This window comes from Microtus ochrogaster, chromosome 4 (assembly GCF_000317375.1).
Source record: "Microtus ochrogaster isolate Prairie Vole_2 chromosome 4, MicOch1.0, whole genome shotgun sequence".
NCBI lineage: Eukaryota > Metazoa > Chordata > Mammalia > Rodentia > Cricetidae > Microtus > Microtus ochrogaster.
This window is the reverse complement of record NC_022011.1, coordinates 78688281-78715151: the sequence shown is the minus strand read 5'-3', so window position 1 is coordinate 78715151 and position 26871 is coordinate 78688281. Positions and strand designations below refer to the sequence as shown.

The 26871-nt window shown below is 45.3% G+C and overlaps 1 protein-coding gene across 1 annotated transcript in view; it reads left to right on the top strand.

Annotated features, from left to right (window-relative positions):
• Nucleotides 1-26871, top strand: part of Stk39 (serine/threonine kinase 39) — a 256775-nt gene that overhangs the window by 34747 nt on the left and 195157 nt on the right. Inside the window, exon 2 of the mRNA XM_005346510.2 lies at nucleotides 26358-26470. Coding sequence (XP_005346567.1) covers nucleotides 26358-26470 — 113 coding nt within the window. The remainder of the gene's footprint in view (nucleotides 1-26357; nucleotides 26471-26871) is intronic.

Below are 26871 nucleotides of genomic sequence, written 5' to 3'. Positions count from 1 at the left end.
TGTGTGTGTGTGTGTGTGAGAGAGAGAGAGAGTGAGAGAGAGAGAGAGCGAGAGAGAGAGAGAGCACATGTGCCCTGCTTGCCAGTGTTGGGGGTAGGATAATGGCATGTGTGGGAATCATAAGGGGTACAGCCTGAAAGAATTGTTTATGTCTACCACATTTTTTTTCGTCTTGAATAACGTACTTCATTATGTATTCATGTCGTCAAACCTTGCTTATATTCACCCCCTTGCTACTTTGCCTCTTCCCTTCCTCCTCCTCCTCCCTTGCTGGTTTCTTTAGTGTTGGGTAAGATGTCAGCGCAGTCATCTGTGTTTGCGGTGGAGGAGGTATGCCTGGGGATGGTTTTAGTGACTTCCTTAGGCAAACATTGCCTGGAATGAATGGGTTAGTTCCCCGTGTTCCCTGAGCACAGTTATAGTGGTACTTCTCATCCTACAAGCTGCTTCTCGTCCTGTGAAAGCAAAGTGTGTGGTCATCAGGTCATGCCTGAGCTTCCTTCTTTCAGCTCTGAGAAAGAGAAAAAAAAGGTCCAATCTAAACTGTGTAATTTTTGTCAGTATTAGTTTCAGTGTGATGGCTTCTTTCTCTGGATCCCAGAGGAGCAGCCGTCACTCAATCTTCTGAAGTAACTTCAGGATCAGGCCCCAGAGTGGGAGTTCTCCCGTCTGCAGTCTTCTCTTTGCATCGCCTTGATTGCGGTGTCGCTTAGAGTAGCTCCGAGCCTGCTGCAGCAGCTGACTGCAAGAACACATAGCAGCGAAGGCAGAGGTGTTTGCGTTCAGACAGCACAGTGGGTTATTTTCCATTCCCATACCGTGATGAGTACAGGTTTCCTTTGATGAGCTACTTGAAGGCAGAAGACAGGAAGTTCACGAACCTTTATGAAGTAGGCACATGTTTGCCACTCACAGTGAAGTAAAGTTAAATCACAAAAAAATAAGAAAGAAAAAAAGAATCTACTGGGAAGCAGCTGCCAATAGTAAGTCACATCTGGAAGGCACAAATAGTTCCTATCCCCAGATGTTATTCAGAAATCACTGGCTGGGAGGTTAAAGATGACTTAGAGGGCAGAACCTCCGGCCTCCCTCGCTGTTTCCAGGGTTGGTGAACTTTGCATAAATTAGAACAGAAGTGACTCTTGCTGACGGGTGTACTTGTGTGCTACGTACGCAGTGGATGCGTGCTGACCAATAAACACTCAATGCTGGTTCCTCTCGACTCAGGTGACTGGAAGGAAGCACAGTCGCTGGCATGTAGACTGGAGTCTAGCAGGAGTGTTGAGCAATCTTACCATATTTAGTAACACTCTTGGGATGAGATAGGCAGGGCCGTAGAGATAACAATGCTTTGTTTTTGAATGAATTTAAATAAAAATGTTTTTATTGTAGTTATATGGCTACTCAATAATTGATTTTTTTCTTGGCCATAGCATATATCGAAGGTGTGAGAGTTTTAAGTTGATGTAGAGGTACCAAAGTTTTAGTATGTTCAGTGTGGTTGCAAGAATAAAGAAAATGGGTTAACACTTTGAGGATGTTTCTGCCTGACTCCAGAGAAAGACTGGCAGGCATTGTGTCATAGTGTCTTTGTGTAGCTGTCTTTCAGGTGGTAACCCTTCCTTTGCGTTCCCACAGAAGACAAAAGGGAGATTAGAGGTGTCCAAGTTCAGATTTCAGATCCGTTATTTGAAGTGTGACATTTTGCTTAACTGATATATAAATAAATCCGAGTGCATGCTTCCTTGTGCGCAGCCTGTGTGTTCTTGGGCGCTGGCAGTGAAATAAGCAGCACTGTAAGCCAGCGGGACCCAATAAAAGCAGTCGTTTCTTTCATAGCTGTTTCCTGAGGTGGTACCTGTAGGCCCCTTTCCTGGAAGGGTTAGAAAGAAAAGGTTGCCGGTGACCTTTGAGATGTGCTTTTTCTATTTGCATTATAATCCTCTGGGCTTATGCTTTTAACTTTTAAATTCACTGGTGATATTTGTGAAGAATTCTAGTTTCCATTTTATTCCTGAGTAGTGGCAGTATGACCCTTTACAAGACAAAAGCAGGTGTGCACGCCCAAGCCGGCCACCCCGATGCCTTCGGAGTTAGAGCGTTCCTTTTTCAGGATGGCTGGGATTTGAGACACCCCTCCCGCTTCTCCAGTTTCATTGGTTATTCATCATAAGAGGAAGGCTTCAAAGTTGAATACCCAAGTCAATATTCGGTTTCATGAATAAGTTATTTCCCCCCTCTCAGGATGCTTTTTCTGGCGGTCTTTTTATGAATTCCTACAACTCTTTAAAAGTCTAACTTACTGGTAAATCTGTTTGACTTTTGCTTGGGACTTGCATCATATAAATGACAAGTCATTCATACATATCAGTGCATTGCTTCACATGGGCCTGGGGATGCAAAAAGGAGGTGAGCAGAACCCAAGATACAGAGGTTAATGAAAATAGCCTGTAGCTAGTCCCCTTTAGATTTAGGTGGAAGAAAGTGGAGGTGGCCTTAGATGCAGTTGTGATATGCCTGGGACGGCCACTAAGCCTGTTGTGCTGGCCAGGATAGGTCGTTTGCAGTGTGGTAGCAAATAGCCCTCTGTCACAGGTGGTAAGCGGACACAGGTCTGTGGACCTGGGAGACATCCTTCCTTCAGCCACTCAGACTGCTTCCCTCTGGTCTGTTGGCTTTCTGCTGACTCTCAGGACAGGACTAGTTGGGGCACTGGACAGAGGAATGTACTCATTGCTCCAGTGTCATCAGCCAGAACCAGTCACATGCCTCTATACACAGGACAGAGATGCTGGCGAGGTCCAGTCATGCCTTCTCCATGTTCTGTTTGCTCCGATGTTGGCGATTGGCACACAATATTCACATTGCTGGTCTCCCAAAGTGCATGTGCACTTCATCATTTGAGGGTGGTACAGTGTTGTAAGTTAGCTGACTCTTAGGTCTTAATGATGATGGGTGGGGTTGGCCAGAGCTAGGGTGGTAGGTGAACAGACCAAATGCGAATTTTTTATAACAAGGGATTAGGTGGAGTTTGCTTATACGTTTCTCCATATCAAACATCCCAAAGATCTGTCATCTCTTTTTAAAAGTATTTGTGCGTGTAATATATGCATGATGTATGTGTGCATGTGTGTGGGTGTATGTGATACAGAGAAGAACTCTGTGAAGTCCGCTCCTTCCTTCCCCCTTCTGTGGGTTCTGGGGTTCGAACACAAGTCACCAGGCTTGCATGGCGAGCGCTTTTATTCTCTGAGCCATAGCCCTGGCTGCACTGTCTTTTTCCAGAATGCTCGGTCACTTGTTCTTGACATCAGAGCAGATGTGGGTCTGCTGCCATCCTAGGCATATCTGCAGAGATGAGACCTGCTGGGCCCTAGGCCAGGTCGGATTCTGTACTGTTTGCAGCCTTGCTTCTTCTGTTCCTGCTGTCTCACCGCTTCTTCCTCTTCCCTGGACTCTGCTGTTAAGGCGCAGCCTTTGGGGACAGGCCGGTTTTGGATCACATTTCTCGGGGCAGTTGTTTGAGACACAGGGCAATTCTTTCTTCAAGCCTTTGTTCTTATCTGTAACGTGGGGCTCAGGAGTTATCGCAGGGTTTTTAGTACTGGCTGTGTATTCCTTATCTGAAACCTGTGGGAACAGAAGTGTTTCAGATTTTGAAATATTTGTGTAGCGTGTACCAGTCGAATAAAGCTAATCTAGAGACCCATTTGGACGAAGTAACTCAGTAGCGACTTTTGCCAAACTTAGTAATGTATGCAAACCACTCCATACAGTAGTAGCTGGTGAGTTTTCACCGCTCAGTCAATGTTAATTGCAATAGATGTCCTTGCCTTGACTATTTTCTCACCAAATTCTTTTATGAAAGTTTGCTGTTGTTTCTTTTCATATGGAACTAGGAGTCAAATTTGGGGCTTTGCACACGCTGCACACTTTAGAATCCATCTTTCTGGGTGTGAGGAGCACTGGGAGGGAGCTCTGGATTTGAGTTTAGCAATGCATTTTTTTAAAAATCATACAGTTTTTGAATGCTAAAGCAACAAATGCTCATTAAAAAAGATTAAAAATTTATAAATGCATGAAAAACAAAACTCACCTGTTATCCCACTTTCAAAAGATAATAATATTTTGATGTTTATTATAGTCTCACAGATTTTGATATGTTCATAATATTTTATAACCTGTTAGTTTTGTTTAATTAATATATATTTTCCTTGTGTACCATTCTAGGATAGAGTAATACTACTCAAAATTTGCATGGTGGTGTACACCTTTAATTCCAGTACTGGGGAGGCAGAAGTAGGTGGATCCCTGAGTTGGTGGCCAGCCTGGTCTACAGAGGGAGTTCCAGAAGGCTATGTAGAGAAGCCCTATCTCAAAAACAAAACAAACAAACAAAACCACAGGGAAACCCTGTCTCGAAAAACAAAAAAACAAAAAAACAAAACAAAAAAAAACCAAGCAGACAAAACCCACAAACCCCCCCAATTTTGCTTTCAATATTTTTATATGAAAAATTCCAAATATGTGGTAAAATTGAAATAATGTAGATGTCTGTCATCTATATCGTTTTTTCTTTTTGTGATGCCAGGGATTAAAAACTATGTCCCTATCTCCTAGACCCAAGGGCTCCTCCTGGGTCTCAGCTTCCCAATTAGCGGGGACTGTAAGCACAGGCTGCTTGTCCAGCTCCTTCAGAGTCTTACTGCTTGGTGAAAGGGGTTGTGGCCTGGCTTCACAGTGTAGGTGCTAGGCGCTCTTTCCATCCGCCTGTGGCTGGGCAGTTGAATGCTGACTGTTGCATGGGCTCGAGTTCCACCTTTCTAGCCTGCTTTCGCCTCTGGCTTCCTGGACAAAGGAATGAGGAACTCTAGCTCTTCTCTGGAACTTCCCACTCTTTTCTGGTGTCAAGGAACTTCCTGCCAGTTTACCTGGTCCTCTTGTTTGAATGACAGGTTCTTTACCTTAGTTTGGTCATAATTGATAGAGGGCAGGAGGCAGTGTGGGGCAGGCAATCTTGGGGGACACCAAAAGTATCTTGGGCTTGTTTCACTCCAGTGCCAGTTTCAAAAGTTGCCTCAAGGCGCCTGCCTTGACCTCACTCAACAGGGTGAGGTAAGGTGTGGCAGCCTTGCTTTGTATACAGTTCCCAGCACGTCACCTGGGCTGTGCCCGTGGTCAAGTGGACTGTGCTTGTTAAACCCTCAGAACCTCCCAGCTGCTTCTGCTCTGTGAGCACCTGGTCCCTTTCCCAAACCTTTTCAGCACACACATCTGGCCTGCACTCTTTATGGCCTTTCACTGTGCTTCAAGTGGCAGGAGGCCCCGGTATAGAAGAGGCCCAGTGTTTCCAGTCTTCTCCCCCACAGTTCGCATTCCCGGGTGTTTTGTCTCAGTATCACGTCAGCACAGTGATAGTGGCTCCGTCTGACACAGTTGACATCTCTGGCATGTTCTTTCTCATAGACTCAGCTTTGGACAAGCCAGGAGGCAAAGACCTTAGCTTTATATATAGATGGGCCTCACGGGGCCAAACACCAGTTTAAATCCTGTTTTTCCTGCATCTTTTTTTTGTTGTTGTTCTGAGTACATTTGATTCTTAGCCACCTCAGGCAGCTGATCCAAGGTCTGGCTCATCCACAGATCTGGATTTTCCCCTCAGGTAATTTTAGTTTTCAGTGGTCGAGGCAGCTAGAATGTCTGATCATCTCTCTCCATTGCATCCCATTCCTTTTTCTCCTCCCTCTTTTGGGGAGCACGGCTAACCCCATGATCCACAGTTGGAAGGGCATTTGTCCTGCCTGTTTTCCGCTCACTCCTGGTACCTTTCTCCATTTCAGGAGACACTTTTGGTTGTTACAAGGTGTCAGCAGCGAACCTGCTGCTGGCCTCTCGAGATAGAAACCAGTTGCCGTTACACATTCTCTGACACCCAGTGTGCAGTGCCCTACCATGACGAATTACCCATCTCATATGGCAGTAAGCCGGGTTGGTAAACTCACACTCCAGGTGATGGTCCCTTTGTGAAAATCTTCCTGGAAGTAGCATAACCCACACACGAACCATTGCCACACGGCTCCATCTCGGAAGGGCCACCAGCATGGCCAGCCGAGAACCCATGCTCTCAGTGAGCTGTTTGGAAGCACATATGGAAATGTGTGCTCACCGTCTTCTGTGTATGACCATACGCTCCTAGCTTCATCTTGGTTAACTAGATTTGCCTCCCAGCCTCTTCTCTCTTTTCTGTTGCTGTGTGCTGCAGGTGTTGATGCCAGGTCTTGCATTGCTGTCTAGACTGTTCCAAGTAATTCTTCTGCCTGAACTTCTCAAGTAGGTAGATCAGTAAACCTGCGTAGCTATGGGTAGGGTACTTTTTCTTTTCAAATCTCTAAATGTTTCTCCAAGTTTTTAGGTACCGCGTCTCTTAAGAGCTTAGTAACCCAGTTCACAGTCGTCAGTCTTGTAGTGTAGGACCAGGGTAGGTAAGAGCGTCATTGAGGTGACACTGTGGGGGGGGGGGCATCGTGGTGGCTGAAGGTAGATGGATGCTAGGAGAACAAAGAGGCAATTACTTCTGCTTTTTAGAGCGGTTCACATGGAAGGAGGCCTTTCCCATGCTCCAGAGGAACCCAGATACAACTTTTTCCTGGGCCACCTATGAAGAGTCTAAACTTGGGCCTCGTTCTGTCGGGAGTCCTAGGGTGGATGACTGGGGTAGAACGTGCATCAGATCGTGTCTAGACCTGGTGTTTTCATTTGTCTTCTGATGACGATAGCGATGACTTTGAGTGACGGCAGTATTTCTGTCTGTGTTGGATGGACGGGCCTCTGGGAGCTCGTTAAAATGCAAGTTGCTCTGACTCTAGTAAGACTCCTGAGAGCAAGTTTTGTCCTTCTTGGAACATGTCCCTTCCTCACTGAAATCAGAAAGCTATCAGCCAGTGACCAAGGCCAGGTTTCCTTGTGCCGGCTGGATCCGCAGAGACTGTTTGGGAAGTTCTGCTGAGAACGAAATGGATTTTTCTCAGAAAGGCTGGTGGTCTTGGTGCAGGCGACCCACAGCTAACGAAGATGGACCAGAAGCCTAGCTCCCTGGCTCCCCAGCGAAGCAGAGGTCCTCCACCTGGTCAGGCAGCCTTGCCTCTTACTAGTTTGTTTTCTGTTTCTTTGCAGTCATTGACAGAGGAATTTTTAGAGCTGTTGTTGCAAGCATAAAAAGCCCGCTGTTTGTCCTTACTTTTACCATCTTGAGATTTCTTACAATTGGTCTGCCTTGAATATAGTTTTGACTCCGTATCCTAAGGAAGTCTTTCCGGAATCAGAGCAGGAAGCCCAGCTAGTTAAAGGTCCTCGTTCACTGGCTTGCCGGCCTTGTGATTGGGGGTGAGGAAGCACAGGTTGCCAGGAGGTGAGCTAGAAAAGTGAGCCCCGGACAGGATTTCTCTCGGCTCCCAGCTGCATTCCTTTAGGACGGCAGCGAAAGCCCTTATAGTCCACACACTGGTAAATCGTTTGCGCGGTTTGTCTCGTCCTTCCCTGAGTTATGCCCTCAGACCTAAGGATCTATAACTATCACAGACGGAGCGTCTCGAGAAGTCCCCTTTCACGTTTGTGGCTTGTGGGCTGCAAGATTGGCTTTCTGAGTGGACCCTTGATGACCAGAGCTTGCTGACTCTGAAATGAATGTTTGTAACTCCCTGACATAAGGACAAAATAAACAGCCCAGGCTTGCCTATAAATACACACCAGTGCCTCTCTGTGCTAGAATCCGGGCCTCTGTGTGTCCTCCGAGGTCTCTTTCCATGGGACGTGTCCCTCCCACAGCTCTCTGTTAGACATGGCGTCTCCCTGCCAGCTACATCTTGGCCTCTGCAGTGTGGGCTGTGAGTCAGAAATATTTAAAGAGATACTCTAGGAAGGAGTGTCCATCATGCAGTTAAATTAAAAGTCGACTGGGAAGTGTAGTTGGAAAACATAAACCATAGAAAGGGACCTTTAAATTTTAGCATCTTGTTGGACGCCCTCCCCTTCCCCACAGACTCTCTTTGAAGTCCCCCATTGGTTGACTTTAGTGAATTTTAAGCTGTTGAATACAGATCATAGAAATCTTAGATAAAATGTGTCCCCTGAAAGGGCACATACTGGGTTGTTATTTGTTTCTACCCTTATATTTAAGGTGTCTGTCAGGTAATTCTTAGTTTATCTGACTTAATAAGAGATGTTCTGTCTGCTAATGCTAGGTGCCCGAGCTCTTTGAGTTTTGTAGTAACAGTAAAGCCAAGGAAAGGTTGTAAAATTCAGTGGAAGCTGGTACAAGAAGACAGATGTTTAGTTTCAGCGATCATGAACCAGAAGCATCTGTTTAACCGACTGGACTCTTTACTGCACTAAACTCACGCATCCTTTGAGGATGTTAGTTTTACAGTTAAGAGTGAGTGGAGACGGTTATACAGGATATATATGTTTAATGCCTTTAACGTGTGCTCATCCCTAGGGCTAATGGCTGATACACTGTAGCCTTTATCATCCATTCCTACTTGATAGATATTTTGATGTGTAGCTTTTGGTTCATGGATTTATGTATTTATTTTTCAGTGCTGGGCCTTCCCCTGGCTAGATAAGACATCTCTCACTGGCTTCAGCCCTATTTCTGTATGTATATTTTATGTGGAAATGCTAACATTCACCAGAGAAACAAAGGGGGATGGAAAATGGGACGTTATTCTGTTGGTCCCTTTTGGTGTTGTGGTTCTTGCTGAAGATGGCTGGAAATAAATATGATTCAGGTCAGATACTGTCATGGAATTGATGATGACATTCAAATGCCCTTGTAGCCTAGCCTTGCCCAGGGCTCCGTGTACAGTTTAGTTATTTCTAAGGTTTCATACGGCAGGATTCTACTTTTCTGAAGATTTTAATGTCCTTCGAGTTACTTGTTTCATGTAAGTCTTGTCAGAAGATGCGAAAATTGGAACCATCTTAAAATTAAAACACAGGGTTTCCATTTCCTGTTGTGCTGGGTGCCATCACTGCCCTCCCTTAGCATGGCACCTCCTCCAGTGGCTTTGAAATAAATACAGTGTGCCAAGGAGCAGAACACAGCTCATCTGCCCGGGATAGAATCCGGGTCCTTCCGTGGTAGCAGCTGGCTTGTTGATATCACTGTGTCCCCTCCAGATGTTCTCCAGAAACAGCCTGACTCCCAGGTTCAGATGAGCAGAGGCAAAGCAAGGGAGAGGTGACTTCCCAGGCTGCCTGCTGCTGTAGGCTTCCTTTCAAAGCTGGGAGCAGATGCCAAAGGTGTTCATTTCACATTCCCCGAGCGGTAGGTCTCCTCGCATTGCCAAGGCATTGAGAGGTGTAGCAAGTTTCTCTGCTGCGTTCCATATTGCCCAGAACCCAGTGCCACAGGGAAGAATTTGGATGCTCCTGGGAAACCTAGGGACTAATGGAGCATGTGATTTGCAGGTGTGCCCTGAGGAGCTCGGAGACCTTGAAGGTCGTCTCTCTACCAGTGGCATTTACTTGTGTGTTTTATATACAGTGCTGAGTTTATAAACCACGTGTTGGCATATCAGGAGCTAATCCAGACCTGTAGACTCTGACTGACATCTGGTGAATGTAGGCCGTGATGGAGTGACAGCCTTAGAGAACAAGGACTCCCTTCTCGGTTTGTGTCCCAACTTCCCACAAAAAAAAAAAAAAAAAGGTGCATGATGTTTTCTGGTGACAGCAGGTGACTTCCTGCTGTGTTTCGTGAGTTATCATCGGCTCCCTGGTGAATAATCTCTAAACAAAATTGACTGCCTTCTCTGTACTCGGTTTGGCAAATCATTGACAGAGAAATGATTTTACAAGTGACTTGGTGACTCACCAAATGAGGCAACTGTGCAAAAGCCTTGAAACGCATATACTCGGCACTGTTTGAGAATTTATTTGCATCAAAGGTGGGTTATCCCCTTTGCAGCATGATGTCACTGAGATAAAGGAGACTTCAAGGGCTCGCGGCAACAGTTTATGGCTTGATAGGACGTTGGGATGTTGCCCCTCAGCGTATGTAATTGCAGACACACATGACAAACATGGAAAGTATGACCTAATGACAATCGCAGAAGACAGACTCATAATTGTGGATATATGTGTGAGTCTAGTCTGAGTAAGAGTATGTGCATGCATGAGTCAATAAGTATAGGCAAATAATACATCACCGTGATGGGTTTTGGTCAATGAGATTTAAAAAAAAAAGATGTAGTAACTGTCACTGCAAAAAATACAGTTTTCTTTTAGCAAAGGAAGGGAAGAAATGGCTTCCACTATTTCCTTAAGGCATCGCAAAGCAATCAATGGGAAAACACCTATACATCCAGAATATTTACATTTCATCTTTTGGCCCTCTGAAGGTCTCTTCTGAAGGCAGAGCACCTGTCTGAACACCCGTAGGAGAGATGGAGTGGTTTTCGCTGCAAGGACTCCTTGCTGTGTGGAAACACCTCCTTCTCTGCACCCCTCTTCTCACACCCTGCTTGGGAGAGATTGGCAGCCTGGGTCCCAGAGAGACTCCTTCCTGCAACCTGCAGACTTTCCTTTTCTTTCTCTTTTTTGGATGTGGTGTTGGAGGTTGAGCAAACAATGTGGGTAGCCAGTCCTTTAAGACTGTCACGTGGAATAGGCTAGCCATATTTTGTTGCATGGGCCAGCACTGGTGCAGTTTGGGGAAGGCTGGAGAGAATAATGGATATTTGTACATCTAAAATACAGCGGTAGCCTGTAGAAGCAGTGATTCTATGTTTTGTTTGAATCTCTGAGTGCTTTGGTCCTGCAATTGCCTTCGACTCCACCATCAGCAAGTGCCGTGACTCTAGATACAGATACATTGGCAGTCCAGCCACGCTCTTCCACCGGGCTGCCTGTACTCACGCTGTTGCCAACTTGTGTTTGCACAAATGTAGCAACTCCTTATCATGCTTCATCATGCTCCATCAGCTGTATCATGTACAACTTTACCTCCACACAGGCAGGACGCCTGAGTGACTGTTGTAAACCAGACCTTGCAGTTCCCTTTATCTAATGTTCCAAAGCATTCGTCTTTGTTTATACGGCGCTGTGTGTGTTGTGTCCTGCCTACCCGCATGGCCATCTTTTCCCCTTTGTCCTTTCCACCAAGAAGCTCCACACCACCTGAAATTTCTGTCCCCTGAAATTTCCAAACTCTTGTTTGCTGCAGATGAAGCCCTTGAGGAAGCTCGTTCTGTACTCTCCTTTTGGCATAGTCTGCTTGTATATTTTGGGGCAGTGATTCCTTTTAACCTTAGGTTACCAGCTCAAGACAGCTTGCCTGAGCACCATAAGTAGTTTAATGTTAACTGCAGTTAATGTCTGTTCTCACACTTAACTGCAGTCTAAAATTAATCTTGTTCGTGAATTTTGAAATCCTCATCACCTCCCACATTAAAATGTAAACTCTAGGAGGGCAGAAACTATATTCTGTGCTTCCTTCCCAGCTGCTTAAGTAGTGCTTGATGTCTCATGGACACCCCATGCAATTTATTGGTGTTATTCTTGTGTGAGATGTAAATTAAAGCTCTTTTCAACAACAAGATAGAGTTTTTCCTTGTATTGTTAAAGTATTGTTGTGACCGTTATACACAGTCAACAGGGGACATGCTTTCGATCACTTTTCTGCTTTTGCCTCTTGTAATGAGGCCGGATTTGTCATAGCTGCTCATCCCTCATATCGATCCCTCATGTCACTGGGACTGGATGCACTGAAGCTCTGGCTTTGCCACTTAACAAAGTGAAATGAATTAAAACATCAGGGTGCTCAATCTGTATCTTGAGTTTTTCTAGGATTTGGGTCCATATCCTATGTTACTAGTTCATAGTTGAGAACCCAGAACTAAGAGCTTGCCCAAAGGCCTTTTGGGGTTGTCATGGTAGCAGGGTAAGTCACAGAGTAGTTACCGTCTTGAAAGCACTTGGAATTCAAGATAGAAACATGCGTTAACAGAAAACCTGGCAGGCAGTGAGGACAAAAATCTTCAAAAGCTAAATACTTCTAAGTAGAATAAATGAAATGGAAAGGAAATACAGAAGTTTACCTATTATAAGGTCAATTTAACAAGTACTTATCAATCTAAATCAACATAGCTATTAGAAATAGTAGTAAATGAATAACTACCTGGTCATTGGAACACATCTCATCCTAACATCTCTTGACAGAACACAGCTGACTGCGTCTAGCTTAGAGGTACGCCACCACACATCTGGTACCGGGATGTACACTGTTAGAGTGGAGGGCTGGGGAGATGGCCCAGTCTGTAAAGTACTTGCCATCTAGCCCTGAGAGCAGGAGTTCAGATCCCCCGCACCCATATAAGAATCAGGGTATGGGTGCTGGAGAGCTGGAGAGCTGGAGGGTGGCTCAGCAGTTAAGAGTGTTAGGCGCTGTTGCAGAGACCTGAGTTCGGTTCCCAGCACCTACACAGAGATGATCTCTTCTGGCCTCTGTGATACCAGGCACACTCAAGGTGCACATATATACTTAAAAACATTCATATTCATAAAATTGAATAAGTTAAGCTTTAAAAGCTGTAATCCCAGTGCTGAGAGGCAGAGAAAGGAAGAACCAAAGGCTCTCTGTTCAGTCAATCAGGGAGCCCCAGTTTTAGTGACAGACACTGTCCTTTAAAACAAGGCTCTTCTGGTTTTCCATGCACGTACACACCGATGCACCCACAACCATACATGCACAAACACACAGAAATGCATACATATGCACATGTCCAGAAAGTAGTTTCAATAAAATGTATTTGTAATGACATATTTTCTTAGACTACTGGGTAATTTACATATGTTGAACTTAGGCAACATTGCTATTAGGAAATTTATTTAATGTGTGTGTTACTGAGGGCTTAGTATATACTGAACAAAAGCAAATACGATTCTACCATCTTTACTGCGTAGCCTTAGATATTCATACTATTTGAGGCCCCATATTTTCTAGATCAATAGAATAATTTCCAGAGAACAGCTGCATCCATTGGTTTTCTCTTGTAGCTTAGAGAAGGAAGGCTTGCTTAGGTTCATGGTTCCCCAAGAGTAAGAGCCGTCGTGGACAGGAAGCATGCATGGCAACTAGTAGGCCAGAGCAGGACGCTGAAGGTTCGCATCTTGGACCATAAGCCAGAAGCAGAATGAGTACACTGGGGATGGTGCCTGTCTTCGAACCCTTAAGGCCACCCTTTGTGACCTTCTTCCTCCAGCAAGGCCACACCTCCCAAGTCTTCCAATTAGCCACTGTCCACTAGAGACCAAGTGTTCAAATGCCGGAGACGATGAAGGACATTTCTCTCTCGCAGCATCACAGGAGCCCAACTTAGTTGCTGGAAATAATTCTAAAGTTTTATTATATTTGGTCCACTGACACAGGAAGTAGATCTGTTTTTATCTTTTATCTATAGTTATTTTCTCAAATTGCAACAGAAAATCAAGTCCTAAATGTCTGTAGGATAGTGCAGAGTGAATAACTGTCAATTTTATAAAGCTCACTGTGCATAAAAAGATCCTTAAATATGATTCTTCATAGTGAATCATTTTTCTTACTGCATTCTTTTTTGTTTGTTTGTTTTTCAAGACAGCGTCTCTCTGTGTAGCTTTGATGTCTGTCCTGGAACTAGCTTTTGTAGACCATAGCTGGCCTCAAACTCACAGAGATCCGGCTGCCTCTGCCTCCCGAGTGCTCCCATTAAGGTGTGAGCCATCATTCTTAAAAGCAAGAGAGCCTTTTTGCTTTGATTGGCCATAGAAGCCAGGAGGTTGGCTAGTAGTCTCTAGGTTCTTTGCTTTCTTGGAAGGAAGTGAATGTCTGGCACTTTTGTGTTTATATAAAACTGGTGGTCCATGGACCAATAGCATCCTGTCACTGAGGACAATATAGGAAAGTACAGCATAGACCCCACAGATTCCCCAGGTCAACTCCTGCACACCTCCATAAAAAGACATCCAGGTGACTCCAACAGCCATTGTGCAGACCCTTCACACCATGGACCCTGAGGCAGGACTGTGGGAAGAAGCAGTCTTCCCATCTCATGCCAGGCTTTCACAGAGGTGACTGTGGGACCTGAGTCTGGCTTCCATAAGGAGGAAACTGAGGTTGGGACCAGTGGACACAGGGATTACAACATGCTGCTGCTTTGCCCAGGACGAATCTTGTTGTCCTGGGCTCCTCCCCTGGGAGTTTCTCCTCTTTATTCCTACTCAGCTGTGCTCTCAGCCTTCCAGGGCTGTCTGTGGGACATTGCTGTCCACTGCAGTGTCATTTGTCCCTTTGTCCCTTAGAGCTCTGCTCAGAGTCATCTCAGTTACCTGGTTTCCTGCTCTTGTTTGGAACTTTGGGGGAGAAACTCAGCTTGGCAAGGGAGACCATATAAGCAGCAGTTCACTCTGATGCTGGGGTGAGGAAGAGTGAAGGCAGCTTTAGAATGAGTGGACTTCTCTTAAAAACAACAAGAACAAAGAAACCAAAACAAACAAAAAAAAACCCAAAAAACAAAAAAACAAAACTAACAAACAAAAATTTCAGCTCTGTCCTTGAGCTGGGGGAGACTTCGGTTGCCAGCTGCTTTCATGGCCGAAGTAGCTAGGGATGTTTAGTTATCTGAGAATTGGACATATTTTATTTTGAACAATGAATCTTTTCTCCACAAAGAAAGTTTTCTGTGACAGTTACTGTGTGGTCATCATAATGTTTGCTTTCAGGGTCATCTACCAGCGATAGGATTCACAGAGGGGCCATTAAAAGGAAATGAACAGGAAGTGGGCCCCCCGGGGGGGGGCGATCAGAGGTGATTAAGTGTTGTAAAGGCACTTTCTCAGGATGTAGTATTTGCCACCCCTTTCCTCTCGGCTCCCTGGCCATTCCTTGGTCAGGACTGAGGATGTCTGCGGTCAGGTTGCTCTAAGCACGTTTGTGGCTGCGCCTGACTCCTCAATTATAAAAGGCAAGCAAAAGACAGTAGTTACCCACCTCTCTGCAAGGCTCTCAGTACTGACTGTCCTCATACATTCAAGGGTAATAATATAAACATTTGGGTTGGACGCATACTTGTTAAACAGTGTCCAGACTGTTGCTGTTACTGTGATTCTACTAGACACTTGGATGAAGGTTATGGGCACACCCATGACCTTTGGAAAGAAGGCCTCCAGCGTTGAGCATTGTGCTTAGAGTCCGATGGTGAAATCCAGGCTTAGCCTATAGGGTCCAATGCAATCAGCTGGGAAAATGATCCCCATCCCCCATTATCCATCATCCACTTTTGAGACCCTGCATTGCCAACATTGTGTCCAGTCAGAGAGATAGTTTCTTCCTCTGAATACAAAACCAGCATGCGTGGAAGTGAGTACTCTTTTCATATGCACACCCTTCCCATTTCCAGATGGCTTGATGTTGGAACGGTACATGGAACTGGAGGTCACCGCCATGCTGTGCACATTCAAAGTGGGACACTGGTGCCTTCTGGCTATTGCCAGTGGGTGTATCTGTTTATCTGTGCGAATAGTAGTGGACATTCGTCTGTGGAATGTTGGCTTCCATTTGGCCGATTTAATCAGTAGAACAAGTGGGTCTTGCTGGGAGGAGCTCCTGCCCCCTCAGAGCAGAACAGGGGCATTTTCAGTCTTGCCAGAGGTGGGTGAGGACTTCACAATGACCCTTTGCTGAGTGGAAAAGTCAGACTTTTCTCTGTAGACTATTTCTCTGTAGTACCTGCACATTTTGTGGTTCAGGGCCTAATATAATATATCCTGAGGCAGGAATGGAGGGAGGGTTGTCATGGCCTTCTGCCAGCCACCAGCTTCCCATTAGGAGTTTTCTACAGAAATCTCTTGTTTATACTAATCTGACAGATTTTGTATGGTTCTCCCCTGCCGCATACTGGATCCATCTTCAAAGCGGGAGGTTCCCAGCCAATTCTGACAGAACCTGGCTCCTCAGCGTAAGCTGCACCATGACTCCAGAACTGAGTGGGATGCTCTGCAGATGAGAAGTGCTTTTAGGCAGGTGGCTTCCAGGCTAGGTGCTCAGTCCCCTGCTACATCTTCCTCTCCTTGTGTGTACCCGGAATGGAACCCAGTTCTGCCTCCCTTGTCCACAAATGGCCTCCGTGGCAGGATGCTATGTGTTTCACCGCCAACAGAACACTTATGAGAGCCCACAGTTTGCTAAGCAGTGGCCGAGGGACCATCTTAGTGAGAGGATGAAGGGCGTGGAGCATCTCTGGGAGCCTTGAGGAAGCGATTGGCTCTGCCTGAGGTTCTTCAAGAAGGCTTCAGCTCCTCATCAGCCCCTGGAGTATATCGTTTCCCCGCCTCCCTTTTAACAAAACCAGGTGCTGTTTGCTAGTGAAGAGCTCGTGCGTTTTCCTGCAAGAAGCACTCTCAACTTCAGAGTCGAAGTTCTAGAAAACAGTTTTACCTTTGAGGGGCTAGACCTGCTTGAGTGCTTCAGACGGTTTCTGTTTTCTGGTGCCGCTGCACAGAAGCCTCACACACGCTATCAGATGCACTACCACTGAGTGTTCAATGCATTTTTAATCTGCAGGTAATCATAGTCACAGAGTAGTGTGGATGTGTGTGCGGTGCCTTCCACATATTAGTTAAGAAAAATGAAGCACCTGGGGATAATTCTTGCTCCTGATCTCACGGAGTCGGGTGCAGCGTAGCAGCATCGTAACACATATTCAGCATCCCAAGTGTTTGCCTCATGCATAGCATTTACCTAGATGTCCCTAACAGTAGTGTTTATCATTGGAGACTGTTGAACTGTTACCCGGTTTTCTCTATGACAGACGCCCCAGTCCCTGTGCCTTCTGCAGGAGACTTGAGCATAGTTTACCCTTCCGGCTAGTTAGGTTAGTGTAGCCTGAAACCTAAGGTAAGCTCTTTAACATTCTTTCTAGCTTGATTCCATACCCTAGTCTCCTGCTATCTTACTTGATAATCAGACCCAGGGGCTACTTTTTGTTTTTCTGTGGCATTAATGAGGTGGGTTTTTTTTTTTTTTGATGAGTTCCATACAAGGGCTACCTCTCTTGTTGAGGACTGTGACCTCTAAATGCTTTGCCAGGCTCGCTTGCTCAGGAAGGTCAGAAGTGAAACGTAGGGTTATTTTACAGTCTCTGTCTTAATGTCTGTCTGCCTCAATCTCCCCCATATTAACCCTTTTTATAAATTTGACAAAGGCAGAAGGGCCTATATCAACTCTATGAGCTATGACATACAAGGTCGCTCATGTTTGTGGCTATATTGGAAAACGTTGCTTTGTGATGTCGGACTCCTCACAGCCTCCTGGTTTTGTACACTCACGTAGACAGAGCTCCCGTAGAATCTGTTTCGTACATTAATGCATAGATAGAGTGGCCGACATGTGACACTTTCCTCCCAGTTGCCCTTCTTCATGAGTGACCTGCGATGTCACTCATGTTCCTGTCACAGGGAACAAAGCCGGTGGCACAGGCATAGCTCTGTGTGGTTTTTCTCTGTGTGGCTGAGTGGAGAGCAACATTGAGTAAACCAGTTTGGGCCGGTTCCTGAAGCATAACCACATTATGCTAAACCATTTGCAGTGTGATCATTTTTATTGGTTATGTATTATTTGTACCCAGTGCTGGGGGTTATTATTTGTACATAGTGTATAGTATTTTCATGTCCGAACATAGTGCCTTTTGAGCGTGGTCCCTCTTACAAACCTCAGCATCCTTCATCTCCTCTCGTCTCTTCCTGTTAGTCCTCATCCTTCTAGTCTTCTGCTTTGCTTCTACGTTCACGTCATACATATATGTGATTCTGCATATGTAAAACAAAGGCATGCTATCCATTTCACACATGAAATCTATGATTGTACCTTCATGTCATTTATATATGATTTTTGTGTATCTATATAAAATTCAGGATCCATGAATCATCAAAACTATGCAGTGTTTGTCTGAAATTAACCTACTCCCATAATCTGAGTCTTCATTTCCATCTATTTTGTTGCAAAGAACCTTATTTCGTTATTTCTGACTGTCCTTGAAGTCTCAGACTAGCTTGTTCTGCATTCTGCCCAGATTGATTCCATACCCTCAGGTTCCTGCTTCCTTGCTTAAAATCAGAACCTGGCCCTGCTTTCTTTGTTTCTCCTGTGATATTAACTACATGGTTTTTGTGAGCTTAGCCCTGGTGAACAGTGCTTCAGCAAACGCTGCTGTGCGAGGACCTCTGTGACAGGCTGACTCAGGGCTCTTGGGTATAGGTGAGTGGTAGGATGTCTACTTTTAGTTTCTGGAGGGACCCCTATGCTGATGTCCCTAGTACCTGGACTGGTTCACATTCCCGCCAGGGCTCGATGAGAGTTCCCGTCTGTCATTACCCTTTTACTGCCTTCTTCAGTGACTGCCCTCTGAGTCTGGAGTCTCGGTGCAGCAGTAATGAACATTTCTCTGAGAGCTGGTGCTGGTTGAACAATTTTTTCTTATTTTGATTGGTCAGCAGTATGTCATGCTTTGTGTTTGTCTTTGTGTGCGCTTGTATGCTAAGGCCCATGTCTTCCTCAGTTGCCGTCCACCTTAGTCTTTGAGACAGAGTGTCTCACAAACCCAGAGTTTGTCTACTTAGCTAGATTTGCTAGTCAGCCAGATCAATGGATCCTCTCGTCTCCTCGTTCCCATAGGCTCCTGTACATGAGGGATGGGGATCTAGACTCAGGTCTGCATTCATGTGTAGCAGGTACTTCACCAACTGAGCCATCTCCATCATACTTCATCCCTAGCCAGCATGGTGACAGGTTTGCTTGGTTTTGGCTTTCTTGTATTTTGAGTGCATTGTGTATTCTACTTGTCCTGGGTCACACCTGTATTTAGCAAAGGTTTTCACCTGTTGAGGGGGATGTTTCTTCACTTGACTGTTTCTGTTGCTGGGCAGAAGTGTTTTAATTTCATGAATTCTGGTTTGTTGCTATTGTTTCCTGAGCAAATAGTTTTGTTTTGTTTTTTCTCCCAGAAAGCCCCAGCTGCACCTTGAGTGTTTTCTTTACTTTTCTTTTTTTCTCTCACATTTCAGAGTTTCACATCTTACACTCCGGTCTTTGATCCTTCTGAAGTCGGTGTTTGTACAGGGTGAGAGATAAGGACCACGTTTCACTCTTTCACATATGAATATTTAATTTTCCAGCACCATCAGACAAGTTATGTGTTGAATTAGGAGCGGCACGGCTGCGTCCCCAGCACCCGGCCGCCTGCACAGCTAGCTTTATACCCGAAATAATTACACGAAAACTGTATTCTTTTAAACACTGCCTGGCCCCAATAGTTCCAGTCTCTTATTGGCTAGCTCTTACATATTGACCTAACCCATTTCTATTAATCTGTGTAGCCCACAGGCTGGCTTACCAGGAATGATCTTAACCTGCATCTGCCTGGAGCAGGAGAATCATGGCGGCGACTCACTGACTCAGCTTCTTTCTCCCAGCATCCTGTTCTGTTTACTCCACCCACCTAAGGGTTGGCCTATCAAGGGGCGTAGGCAGTTTCTTTATTCCTTAACCAGTGAAATCAACAGATTGATATATGACACTCCCACATCAGTTATGTGATCATTTTTCCATCTAGACAGATGACGGCTTTATGTGCATGACCTAAATGATATTTTAAAATTTGGCCCATGAGGTAAGAATGGGTACAGCTGGGAAACCAAATGCCCATATTAGTTTTAAGCAAAATGTGGCCCCAGGAAAGCTTCTGCTTGACTCAATACTTTTGTGTTGAAGACAGCAACAACAAACTCATCGCCAACCTGAACAGTTGGGGAGAGCTCCCACAGATCTGGCCTCACAGTTTTTTTTTTTGCAAAGTCCAGATACCCTTTCCAGGCCCAGTAGCTGTACCTCTGTAAATCTCACGTGTATCCATTCACCAGCGTCTCCCCTGGTCAGTTTCCGGCCGTCATGTGACTGGTTGGCTTTGTGGGCTGTAAGGTTGGATATAAATAGAACAGAGTAAGCTGGGGAAGGAGAGCTGGAAGAAAGTGCGTGAGCCAAAGCCATTTGTTTTGTGTACTATGTGCCACATGCCAACACTTCTATAAAGACAACCTGATATGGCTCTGGACTGTACTTATTGGCAGAGTGGGTCTATGGCTGATGAACATAATTAGAGCCCTGTGTGTGCTGGGAAAGGCCCTAGCCCTTATTAAAATTTGGCTTGGCGTTCCTCATGTAAGTAGGGCGTGATGATAGACTTTGTCCCAGTGGCCATCGCGAATGTCAGAGGTTAATGCCACGACCAGCCCCAGCCTTGCAACTTGGGGAAGTTGTTACTGGGAAATCAAATACATCCTGATTTTAACATAAACTAACTCTGTTGTGGACTCAGTGTGTACGTGTGTGTGTCTGTGTGTCTTTGTATGTGTGTAACATACTAGACATTACGGTTATTAGAGGGAAAGATACTGCTTCTTATAAGAGAATATTCTTTTTAGCCCAAGAGCCGAATAATTTAGGGTGCATCAGTGGCAGGGATTATTATACAGTATTAAAATGACAAGTTGATGGGATACCGCATAACCTGGAAAGATTTCCCTAAAGAGCAATGCTAGCTGTACTGGTTGGCTTTTGTGTTCCAACTTGACACAAGCTGGAGTCATCAGAGAAGGAGGAGCCCCAGGTGAGGAAATGCCTCCATGAGATCCAGTTGTAAGGCATTTTCTCAATTAGTGGTCAGTGCGGGAGGGCCCAGCCCATGGTGAGTGGTACCACCCATGGGTTAGTGGTCCTGGATTCTATAAGAAAGCAGGCTAGCAAGCCAGTAAGTATCACCCCTCCATGGCCTCTACATCAACTCCTGCATCCAGGATCCTACCCTGTTTGAGTTCCTGTCCTGACTTCCTTCAGTGATGAACAGCAATGTAGAAGTGTAAATCAAATAAACCCTTTTCTCCCCAACTTGTCTTTTTTGGTATTGGTGTTTTAGCCAAGCAACAGAAACCCTAACTAAGACACTAGCTAAGTTTTAACTAGGACTTATTGTATACTGGACACCATTCTAAGAGTTTCCCACGAATTAATTTGCTAGGTCTTGACAACCCTCCTTTAAGCTGGGTATTCTTATCACCATCTAACAGATAAGAAACTGAGGCATCGAGAAGCTAAATAATCCATCCAAGGATGGACAGTTATGATGTGGCAGCATTAGGGTGTGAACTTATGTAATCAGTGGTCAAAGGTGCTTTAAACTTGTGTCTTCTTAGGACAGATATTAAAATTGATTACATCAAGTCTTGCTATAGAATATTAATTCATCAATCACGGCTGCTGAATTCTCTGAGCGGTCTTTTACATTTTAGGTTCTTCTGTGTACCATGTTGTATCAGACCTGAAGAAGCTTTTAGCCTTTTGTTTCCAACTTTAGAGCTCTTTTCTTTACCTTCAAACCACCAGAACTTTCCCTATGCTAAGCTTTGGTTCTGGTCCCTCAGGTGCTATACACATACAGCCTGAAGTTGGTCTTCCTCACGGTTTGCAGGGAGCAGTGGTCCCAGCAGGAGTGCCTTATATTTACTGGCCTGCCACTTTCCAGGGCTGTGAAACATATTATGCTATATTGAGTCATACAAATAGATTTTATAAGTTCATTAAGGAAGCTGAAGTTTAGACATTAGGTCTAAAATCACAAAGGGGAGGGAATCCACATCTTTGATTAGTAGAATCTTCACAGTGGTGCTACACATGAGACTGGCCCCATAGGCTCATAATTTTGAATGCTTGGTCCCCAGTTAGTGGAACTGTTTCTGAAGGATTAGAAGGTGTGGCCTGTAGGAGTAGGTGTGGCCTTGATGGAGGAGGTGTGTCACTGGGGTGGGCTTTGAGGTCTCAAAATTGTATACTAGCCAAGTATCTTTCTGCCTAGTACCTGCAGATCACGATGTGACACTCTCAGCTACTGCTCCATCTGAGTCATGGTGGTCAGTGTCCTGCCGTGATGTTCATGGGCTCACCCTTTAAAATAGTAAGCAGGCCTCCAGTGAAATGCTGTCTTAATAAGAATTGCCTTGGTTACGTGTCTCTTCACGGCACTAGCACCGTGACGAAGACAGTCACCTAACCTCATTTTTAAAGACTTTGCTCACCTAAGATGTGGAAACTGCAGCGATTAACGGAAGGCCCTTCAGGTGATCTTAGCTCTGGTTTTTGACTTAATTGGCTCTGAACTGGTAATTAGTGTGGCATTTACCACAGGTATCAGTGGAAGAGTGGCTTCAAATAGAAACTAAATGGCTCTGCATCAGTCTTCTGGAGCTGCTATAACAAAACATCATAGGTCAAATGGCCTGAAACACAGACTAAGTTCAGTTCAGAAGGCTGAACTGTGTAGCTCAAGGTGCTGGCCAACTTGTTTTCTGCGAGTCCATCTTCCTGTTTGCAGGCCCAGTACCTTTCCTCTGGGTGGGGAGAGGGGAAAGTGTATTCTTCCTTGTCAGTTACAGTACTGAGATGATACTGAAGAGCCTTTGTTTTCTTTGACCCCCAAAGCCCTCTTGCTAAGTTCACAGTTGGGGGGGGGGCTTTTACCATATGTATTTTTAGTCTGTAGCGATAGCTCAGGTTACTGTAGCTGCCCAGCTTGTCTTTATTCCTCATAAGAAATGATCGTGTTGAAGGGTTTATCCTTCTTGTGCCAGCAGCGGTCACCTTTGGACTTTCATCTTCTAGTGAGTGGCTTGCCACATGGTAGGGCTTTAGTTACTCTTTGCCGATGAATTAATATCAGCGACGACTTCTCCCTGCCTTTTAGAGTCTGAGGTTGTCTGGTGGCTGTTAAGTCTGTGCGTTCGAGTTAGGTAGCCAGGGAGTGCCATTTCAGGAAGTTGTTACTGTGTTAGACTCGTGAACACGGGTTTATACAAGGGAAATAAGTATGAAGTATGTGATAAGTTCTAAGTGTGAAGGAATAAGGTGCTCGGTAGGGGCTGTGTGATGAGGAGGAGAAGGGGAAGTCACAGGAGACCCACACTAAGACATTTGCTTGTGGTTAAAGATGAAATTTACATCTTTGTTTCTGATTTTCACAACAGAAAAGGAAAACACGATGCCTTGTGTTTCTTGTTTTCTCTTAAGTTATTTAGGAACAAGATATTTTTCTACCAGGGGGGAATTTGTCACTTGGGTCAAAGAATTAAGAACTTTGACCATACTGTTTAGACACTTCTGGCAACACTGATAATGATCTCTCTCTCTCTCTCTCTCTCTCTCTCTCTCTCTCTCTCTCTCTCTCTCTCTCTCTCTCTCTCAAAGAGATACTGATGTCTTCATTTCTTACAGACTTACTGAAATCTAAAGTTACTGACGCTAAGTTACATATCCAGGAAGTATTTCTTTGGGTAACTCAAATGTGAGTGCAGATGTGCAGTTTTCTGGCGATCACCTCAGTTCAAGCCACAAAACAGATGGGGAAATTCATGCCCACCCAAGGTCAGACATCAGCCTTGGTAATGAATTGAAGGAAACTGCCACTGTCTGCCGTCACCGTGGTTTCTCTCTGAAACTTAGGAGCTGTTGTTTGCTTGGAACTAGCAAAGAAATGATGGAGATAGAGTGACTCAAAACTGCCTAGAAAGATGGAAAAATGCAAGGTCCTGCACACGGGCCACCATGCTATAGAGAGTTTCACTTCACTTTGGCCGGGAGTCTGAAATAAAACGAGAAATGCTCCAGGCTTCCTGGTCCCAAGGATAATCGTTACTTGAAGCACACCATGAGATGTTACTGAAGTGTGTTTCAGCATCAAAGACCACTGGCCATTTCACTATTCCATTTACTTTAGGTTTTGAACACTTGCTCATTTCCTGGATTTCTGAGCCTACATTTTCAAGGCTGCCTTTTAATCTGTCCAGCAGAGTACATAAAGATCCTTAAAGCAGAACTGACTTATTCTTTCTGAAAGGCCCTTTGGAAAATTGAGAGATCATCTCTTCCTTTCATGTCAGCGTGTGGATTCCCTTTACCCGGGGAGTCTTCTCTCGAGTCCAGCAGGGTTCCAAGTTGGAATCAGCAAGCACTCACAGTAGAACACACACTTTGTACCTCAACTGCACAAAGCTGGTCTTAGCCATCCTTGGCAAGCTGCATTCTGAAGCTGCCTTCCAGAAGGTACTGGCCTCCACCCACCCACACCGAATTCATGACCACTGGTGTTTTGGCTGCAGCAATTTGGAACAAAACAAGCAAACAAAGAACACATACCAGCTAGCATGCCTTGTTCTGGAGTCCTAAGCCTATGTTTTCCAATTATTGCAGGAGGGAAAACAAAAATCCCCTCTCTTATACCTCCCTGTGAGGGGGTAGACTTGGTCTTTAGGATGCTCTTTTGTTCAGCTTGGTTCTTGATGCCTTTTGAAGTTAAAAGGATGCCTCTGGACTCAGCAAGAGCTCCTAGTGTTCAGTAGATGGCTATATCCTTTCTTGATATTGCAGCGGGCTTGTGCCATATAGTTTCCTGTTTGCTGTGTAGAGATAAAAGTTGTGATTCTTTAGTTGGCTGTGATTCTAACTAAGGAAGAGTCTCCTAGAGCCAGAGATAACCCACTTCTGCTTTTGAGAATTTCTATTTGTGACTACATTCTTGAGTGTATTAGTGGCATTCTGGGGTTGTAAGTCCAGGACATATGGGAAGGCCTGATGTTATATACACCTGTTCAGTCCTTTCTGGGAGCTGGCCTGCTTTCTGTTCTTCAATTGCTCTGATTAGGAAACACTCGGGACTGTGTATTAAGGGTGGAAGAGAGAGATGGAGAAACTGACTGTAGAACGATATGGCATGCTGCCCGCAGCTAGTTAAAATGTTGGTTGATTTCTCTGCTGGGTCCCAGACCCACTGCTAACCACCTTCTTAGCGCTTTCTCTGTGCCTCCCTCACTACGAGTCTCTTGTTCTGGGGACTGGAAAACACTTTCTGCCAGCAGCAGGACTCTTTGTAGTGTTTGAGTTGATATCTGGAACATTCTGGATTGAACCCAAGTCTGCGGGCCGTGAGGCCACCCTGGTAAGACTGAGGCTGAAGGAGCGCCCTGAGGTTGGGAGAGGAAGGCCATGTCATGCACCAGTACTCTTCCTGTTCCTGAAAGGGAGGCTCATTTGCACCTTCTCTCCAGGTTGGTTCTCTTTGGTGGAGCCTTTGAGTACTGAAGAAATATTTTCCTGGCAAGGCCAAGGCAAGTGAGGAAGGGCAGGCTGTGCTCTGGCTTGTGGGAAGTAGGCAAACATCACAGATGTGGGCGTTTGGCACACTGACTCAGATCCCAGCCCAGGTACTTACCTATTAGCTATGTGACCTTGGGCAATGTTGCCAGGTTCCCATTTTCTCACATATAAAATGAGGCCGATAATGAAAACGTACAAGCTTTAACGGGAATTTTACAGCTATAGTGTTACTGTGCCGTGGGTGATCAGCACATGGGGTTCACACAGGTCGGGCTTCTGTGTGTGGACGCCTTGAAGGGAGAGGACCGGTTGACTTCCGGGTGTTAGAGTCCCATCTGTCCCCCTTTGTACTGTCCCAGGCTCAGGCTGTGTTCTTTCATTGGACATCTAGGAGGGAATTTGGGCGATTGGGATGTCATTTTTTGGTTTCACCTGTGGAATTATGATGCCTTGCTCTGGGGGTCTTTTGCCCTGATGGCATATAAATCTCATTAGATGTTCTTGGTATTGTGCCACAAATCATGACTCCTCTGCATCCCTTTTCTCTAAAGCATGGATAACAATGTGGCTCTGTCTTTTAAGAGTCTTGAGTGCATTAGCTAATGATCAAGAGGCCTTAAATATGAAATTTCCATGAATGCCAAGGAGCTTCTGCAATGACACATTTGCATCGATTTATTGGCATCCCTAAGAGCTTCATTTGAAACAAGCGACTCCTAGGACAGATTTCTGTTTTTCTAATTGTAGAGCAAGAGCTGAAGCCCTGGGAGTGTTCAGGATGCTAAATCTCAGGACATGGTGAAAGTCCTGAAGGAGCCCAGGAAGACCTGGGAATGGGTGCGAGTTGGAAGTGTAGGTTAAGTGAGGCAGGACCCAGGGGTCATAACAACTTGAAGCTCAAGTGGAGTTGTGCTCAACTTGCCTGCCCCTCTGTCCTCAGAGAGACACTGGGAACTTTTCTTCTCTATATAGTCATTTTAAAACTGAAGGGGCTCTTTGAAGATGTCCCTGGTAATACTTTGAATATCTTCAGTCAGAGACTTAAAATAATAGACATTGTAAAAAAAGAGGTGCGTAAGTACCCGTCAACTGGTGCCGTTTGATAGCGGATGTCTTTATTTTCTTTCAGGTAGTGGAGCAACGGCTGTGGTCCAGGCAGCCCTCTGCAAACCCAGGCAAGAACGCGTAGCCATCAAGCGGATCAACCTGGAAAAATGCCAGACGAGTATGGATGAACTGTTAGTGAGTATCAGGGGAGGGATGGCTGCTGCCTGCTCTTCATGGTCTGGGGCTTGTGGACACGGTGAGAAAAGAACATGGTGTTGGTGGGTAGTGTTTCCCCGGAACTGGCTGCACCCCTCTCAGGAGTAAGTGGCTTCGGTGTGCGGTATTCAGACTGCACAGCCCCGTGGTCTCAGTGTGGCATTCCATTTTAGACATGGAGAGCTCTGGCCTGAGGTCATGGATTTGTGACCCCAAAGTTCAGATGTCCACCTTCTCTTGGGTCTTTTCTGAATAGTTCATGACACAGCTATGTGTAGAAATAGGAGCGGAGGGCTGCGTCCCGGCACCCGGCTGCCCACATGGCTAGCTCTACCCGAAATAATTACACGGACACTGTGTTCATTTAATCACCGCTTGGC